This window comes from Vipera berus (assembly GCF_964194415.1).
Source record: "Vipera berus genome assembly, chromosome: 14".
Classification (NCBI taxonomy): domain Eukaryota; kingdom Metazoa; phylum Chordata; class Lepidosauria; order Squamata; family Viperidae; genus Vipera; species Vipera berus.
Window position 1 is genome coordinate 8,814,149 of NC_138217.1, and position 6,726 is coordinate 8,820,874.

At 50.8% G+C, this 6,726-nt stretch overlaps 1 protein-coding gene across 1 annotated transcript; it reads right to left on the reverse strand.

The window, feature by feature from the left end:
* Positions 1-3,792: 3,792 nt before the first annotated feature.
* HIC2 (HIC ZBTB transcriptional repressor 2) lies at positions 3,793-5,505 on the reverse strand (the record flags this gene model as incomplete). The annotated part of the gene is made up of 1 exon (XM_081338702.1): positions 3,793-5,505. The coding sequence occupies one exon, from the start codon at positions 5,503-5,505 to the stop codon at positions 3,793-3,795; it is 1,713 nt and encodes a 570-aa protein (XP_081194828.1).
* Positions 5,506-6,726: the final 1,221 nt, after the last annotated feature.

Genomic DNA, 6,726 nt, shown 5'->3' on the forward strand with positions numbered 1-6,726 from the left:
ATAACTAATACTTCCTAAAGTTCTTCAGCTCGGTTGCCCTAAAGATCAAAACAGTACCAGCTGGAAGAGGAGCCATTCCAGAAAGAACGACATGGGCCAGCAATGGCCATGCTTCGGGAACAAAGATAGTTGGGGGTTGGTGATTTAAGTGTCCTTTTTCTGAAAGGATGGTGAGGTAGGAACAAAATATCATCCTCAACTCTCAACTTTAGACCAGACGGTTGGCTAGCCCAAGACGTGGCTTTTGAAGGCATCTCAAGAGTCAGATAAAGTCTGGAGATGAACAGAAGTGGGAGTGTAGTCTGGGGATCTGTATTCTTGAAAATTATGATGCCCGAGCATCAGGTCAAAAGACAGCCCATTGAGGCTTTCTACTATCAAACTACTACTCCACAAATGCTGACTTGAGGTTTTGTTTTGTTTTAACCAGAAGTGAACCATCTATTGAGGTTCCTTTCAAAAGCCAGATGGTGGCTGCAACATTTGAGTCACAGAACTGAGAAATTCTGCACACATCTAGGGCATTGCATGGGGCCTCCCAGCTCATTAAACCTTTGGGGTCTTGGCATAAAGCACTTTTGCTAACAAAACCCCTTCTTTACCACTAGATGAAACAACTCCATCAAGATGCAGCTGTCTCCACCTTCAAGAATGGGGGGGGAGGGGGGGAAGAGATCCTGAACAATTATCTGGAAATATGAAATGTGTTTCAGTGCTCTGTGCATAAAGTTTAAGGATAAAGGATTGATGGGGATCTGGTGGAGCTTTTTTGTTGTTGGTGGTGGGAGTGTTGCATTGCCTGCAAAAAGCAAGGAATGATGCGTCAAATTTTAGAAAAATGGAAAAAAAAGAGAGAATGAGGTTTCACAGGAAGATGGGTTGCTGAGGGTGGGGAGTACAGTTTTCACATTAATGTTCCACAAAAATGAGACACAAATTAGTGACCCACAAAAAAAAATAAAAAAAATAATAAATCGAGCTGCGGCACTACACAAAAATCCCCAAACTTGGAGGACGTATGGAACTGAAAAATAGTCCGCAAGGAAACGTGAGGTAAAGATCCTTAGGAAGGGAAGAAGAGGACAAATTTCCCTGGACAAGGGCAAATGGTTGGTCATCTGAATGCATAGTGGGAGAAATGGGGAATCTAGGCTTCCTTAATTCAATACGCGTTTGTCTCTATCCTAATAAAGAGGGGAGGAAAAGGTTTAATGGTGGTGGTGGGAATGGAAAAATCCAAACTTCCCTTTGTTTTATTTGAACACGCTGACTTTCTTTTTTTTGGTCTAAACTTAAAGACATAAAGGGTTTTTTCCTTTTTTTTAAGAAAAAAAGACATAGGGCTTTGGTGACCCCCTACCGTAATAACAATAATATTAATCATCATCATCATTATCATAACAATTATAAACAGAACAATGGTTTCAAGCAAGGAAGTTAAAGCAGAGGCAAGGGTAATGTAAACCTTACTCCATTCAGACAGGCTTGACGCTCAAGAGACTGTCGGGGTTTTTTAACCACTAGAGTCCCACCTGTACGGGTTGGGGTGCAGCCATCACGTTCCATACCTGGTCGTGCCCACAAAGTCGAGGGCCACCAAACAGCGGGCGGTTTCCTGTCCCTTATCTCCTACACCTATAGCAGCTCTTGGTGGGGAGATCTTTTGACAAGTGTATGGCTTTCCGTTCTCCTGGTTGCCCCAACCTGAACACGTGGATCCGTTCACGCCCTTAAGCATGAAGGTGGAAGGTGGAAGAAGCACCCACCCAGGCCACCATCCCACCACCACCAAAAAAAGGAAACGAAACGAAAGACTTTGGTTGGGTTCTCCACATTCTTATTGCACTCTGGATCCTAGTGGGACCACCAGCTACGCCGTTGTCTCGTCTTATCTGGCACCTATCTATCTAATGATGGACAAGCAACGGAGAAAGGGTGTTTTCCCCACCACGGTATCCAGGTTCAATAAACAAGGCTACCCAGAAGCTTTTCTAAAAAGTTTTTGTGTGTGTGTGTGTGTGTGTGTGGACAGAAACCTCAATTTGGTGGCACCATGTATCTTCTCCGGATCTCCAGCTTAAGAGTCTAACCTATCGTCTTTGGCCATGCTTTTTGCGTTTCTATCTTTTCAACTGACTTTCTGATGGAAGAATGAGGTGGTAAAAAAAAAAGTCCCTTAACCTTAGTTTAATTTCTACTTTGTACACTAAACTTTACCACTGGAGGGATAGTTTGGGAGGGCAAAACACCACGTCTAATTATTTCACTAACCATCTTATTGTTCTTGTGAATTCAAGAGGTAGAAAAAGGAAGTGGGTCTTGCCATCTCGACCCAATTCTTTAGTGAAGGAGGAGAAAGCTAAGTGCACGCATACACACACCCATGCACGCGTGCAGACAGACACACACACACGCACCCCAAATTTTTTTAAAAATAATAATAATAATAAAAAAAATGAAAAGGTACCTAAAGGAACTTGTAGCCATTCCAGCCTACTTCAATTCCCGCTGCCCTGCCCGAGGTCCCTCAGAGCTTTTCGTTCCGACAGTTACATCAACGTGAACATGTTTTCCTCTTAATAGAACAAGTACCTCTAAGCAAAAAAAAAAAATATTCATACAAAAACTAAAGGAAGGGAAGGGGGAAGGAAATTAACACAGATATATGACCCCCTGCACATTTGAAAGAAATTCCTGCGGGGGGGGTGTCACTAGCCCCCCCCCATTCAGTCATGGATAAGGCTAGAGAGATCAAAAGAGGTTGAGAAGGAAAGTTGGACCAGAAGAAGTTCCAAGACTAGGGGTGTGAAGGTTAAGGCGGACCAGCTCTTCCCTTAGAACCTGACGGAGAAGGGACAGTTGGAAGATGGACAGCACCGCGCCACGTCAAAATGGAAGGGCGGCCACAGGACCTGCTTCTCTTTCAGCCAATGGAAACGTCCCTTCTGCTCTTCAGGAGACACGAAGAGACCCACCGCCTTCCCCAAGGAAAGAACCAAGGAAGAACAGGCTGGTTTCCATTGGCAAGGAACGTCTCCCATGGCAGCTTTGAGGGACGACCATCCATTTAAACCAGATCCAACTAAACCCCCCCATTCAAAACCCCAAAGGATTAAAGAAGCAAAAAAACAAACAAACCCAACAACAACCCAAGAAGGCCGTCCGTTGGCCACAAAAGGGCATCCCTGGAGTTGGCCAGAAGAAAGAAAAATAATACTGTGGTGGAAGTCCTATCGTAGCAATTCCAAAGTGCTGAGAAAGTAATCCGAGGCAGTGAGGGCAAGTCCCTAGTTTCCATTACTAAGACCACCTTAGCCCCCCACAACACCCTTCTCCCTTCCCATGGGGCCCTCAATTTGACTTGGCATCAACCAGGAAGGAGGTCCTAGAACATCCCCCCCTCCCCGTTCCCTACAGTGAAGATCCTCTGAAGGTCCACGTCAACTCCAGTGGCGTTCCTTGCTCCACTTTTGACCCCCCCTCCCCGACAGGCCCTGAGAGAAAAGCTGATACAAACGGAAGGAGTCTGGAAGTTAAATTGGGGCTGGGGGATTTTTTTTCTTGGGAGAGGGGAAAGGGGGAAAACTGGGGGGGGGAAGAGGGGAAAACAAGGAAGAGAAAGAAAGAAGTAAAGCTTTGTTTGGTTGACGCTTTCCATGACTGAAGAGGGGGGGGGAGACGAACGTCCCGTGTTTTGTATAGTTTGTTTTAAAGCAGCAAGTCTAAGGGATATTTATGGTGGACAGGTGGGTGGGTGGGTGGGGCTCAGAGCTCCTTGGAGAGACTTTGGCTTCATGTAGGAGAGGTATGCATTCTCAAGTGGCTGATGAGGTTTCGTTGCTGGGTAAATTTCCCGCCGCAGAGTTGACATTCGTAGGGCTTTTCCCCTGAGTGGACGCGCATGTGCTCGGTCAACCGATACTGCCGGGTGAAGCGCATCCCGCACTCCTCGCAGGCAAAGGGCTTGAGTCCCAAGTGGCTGCGCATGTGCCGAGTCATAGTGCCCCGCTGGGTGAACATCTTGCCGCAGATGTTGCACGGGAAGGGCCGCGTCAGCCAGTGAGTCTTCTCGTGCTGCCGGAGAGTGGCCGGATCTTTGTAGCTCTTCTCGCAGACCGAGCACTTGAACGGCCGCGATTCCGAGGCGTAGGGCTGGTTGGGGTTCGAGAGGTCCTCGGCCTCTTCTTCTTTGTCATCAAACGTCCCTTCCTCCTTGATGTACAGCTCTTCTTCCGTGTGTTTCTCCACGTGGGCGTTCAGCTGCTCCGAGCTGGGGAACCCCTTCCCGCATGGGATGCAGACGTACAAGTTGTCCCCAAAGGCGACGGGTTCGTAGCCTTCCTGACGGTAGACGTAGTTGGCGCTGCTGTGACCGCCGTTCTCGCTCTCGCTCTGCCCGCTGTCCTCGCTGTTCTCCTTGCCATTCTCCACGTCTTCTTTGCAGGCGTGCAAGGGCGGCTCCGGCCCGTAGGGGCTCAAGCCTAGACTGCGCTCTGCGGACTTGCACAAGGGGCCCATCAGGATGCCGTTGGGCATCCCCTCGCCCTCCTCGCAGCCTTTGCCCCCACCCTCCTTCCGGTCAAAGGCGCAATCCTTCTTGATCCACTCCTTCTTGCGCGAGGAATGGCGTAGGCTCTTCCGCTGGCTGCCTTCGGGCAGAGACTGGCGGTCTTCGCTCAGATCCATTTCCATGGGCTCACAGTTGTCTATTAGGGTGGGTGGGGCTCCGGAGGTGGCGTCTTCGAACGATGAGGCACTGTTGGCTGTGGGGGCTGAGGCAGGCCGGGGGGAGCCACGCTGACTCTCGCCGTGTGGGGGCTCGTCTTGGGGGGCCGCAGTGGGCAGGGAGGGGCTTTTCTTGGACAGGTCCAGCCCAAGTTCCTGGTCCACGCAGCTCCCATTGGTGCTGTTACTCCCCTCTCCCAGCCCTCTACTCAAGGCATGGGAATTCTCTTGGTTGGAACTGTTCATGAAGACCTCATCCCCTGAGACCTTCGCCTTTGGCATCTCCTTCGGCTGAGAGCCCTTCACCCCTTCGGTTGACCCTGAATAACGAGTGATGACGGAAGTGGTGGCCAGCCTCTGACTCCGAGGCGGCCGCCCAACGCTGGAGGCTCCACCAGCCCGGCCGGTGAAGGACCTCCCGCTGCGTTTGAGCTTCTTCCTGCAAAGGGCCGCCAAGTCAGGAAGTTGGAGGTAGCTTGCGGCGGTGAGGAGAGCGTTGAAGTTCTGTTCCCCGGGCTGGTCGGTCATTAAGAGCTTCCCAGTATAAATAAAGTCCAAGATTTGCCGGAACACGGTCGGGTTGACCATGTCAGTGTCCAAGTTGATCAGGTTGTCGTGCAAGATGAGGGACTTGAAGTACATGCTGCTGGCTGCCAGGATGTTCTTGTGGGCACGGAAGAGGGCATTTTCGACAACAATGATCACGTCACAAAGGAAACCTTTGGCTCGTTGCTGGTTAAGCTGCAGGAGCAAATGTTTGGCATGATTTGGCAGTTCCATCTCCACCTTGTCTTCCCTTTCCTGGTCACCTGATCACCTAAGAGAGAGGACGGGAAAAGAAGCACAACACACGTGAGTCCGTTTCGCAACTCCACCGGCATGGAATTTCAACTGTTCCTCTCCTAGGTACCCAAGGGGGGAATGGACTTCAACCCCCAGAATTCTCTGCTAATGGTTATCCGAGCTAGGAATTCTGGGAGGTAAAGTTCACCTAATCCAGCAGGGACCTAGGCTGGGGGACATGAACGATCTATTGCTTAAGACAGTGATGGCGAACCTTTTAGAGACCGAGTGCCCAAACTGCAACCCAAAACCCACTTATTTATCGCAAAGTGCCAGGGCCGCATCAGCATTGTGGTACTCTCGGGAAGGTGGGGGGACAGGGGGGGCGTGGCCCACTGAGCGGGAGTGGTCAACTCGATATTGCTCTTGGGGGGGGGACGCCTGTGGTGGCCAGGCAGGGTTGGGGGAGATCCAGGGGCTCTCTGGCGAGTGGGGCGGTGGGCAGGAGGCTCATCTGCTGCCGGCATCAAGCTCCCTTCGTCCTGTGCGCTCCCACAGGGAGGGTCTTCTCAGGGTGCCGCCGGTCAAAGATTGCCGGCGGATAACACCCAGGGGGAGGGCCTTCTCAGTGGGGGCGCCTGCCCTCTGGAACCAGCTGCCCGTGGAGCTTAGGACTGCCCCCGACCTTCGCTCATTTCGCCGAGTCCTGAAGACCTGGCTCTTTGAGCTCTCTGGCCCAGGCTGAGTTTTAATTGGGGTTTTAACTGGGGTTTTACATGTTGCAGGGACTTAGTTTAATCTTTTTAAATTGGTCTTAATTTTTGTATCGATGTTTTATATACCCTGTAAACCGCCCTGAGTCCTTCGGGAAAGGGCGGTATATAAATTCAATAAAATTTTAAATTTAATTTAAATCTTACAGGGTGAGGCGAGGCGAGGCCTTGGGGGCCACCGGGCTGGGCAGGACGGGGGCCAGTCCCTTGCCATCTCTGGGGCATCCCCGGGGGGGGGCAACACCGCTTGTTCTCTCACTTCCTGCCCCCGTTGTTTCCAAACACCACGTGCTCGCTACTCTGACGAACCCTGCTGGGGCGATGGCGCGCGTGCCCACAGAGAGGTGCCATAGGTTCGCCACCAGCACCACCACCACTGGCTTAAGACTGCTCAGATCTAACATGTGCAATTCGATGGGTTTTTGGATCCGTCTTCTCCCAGGAA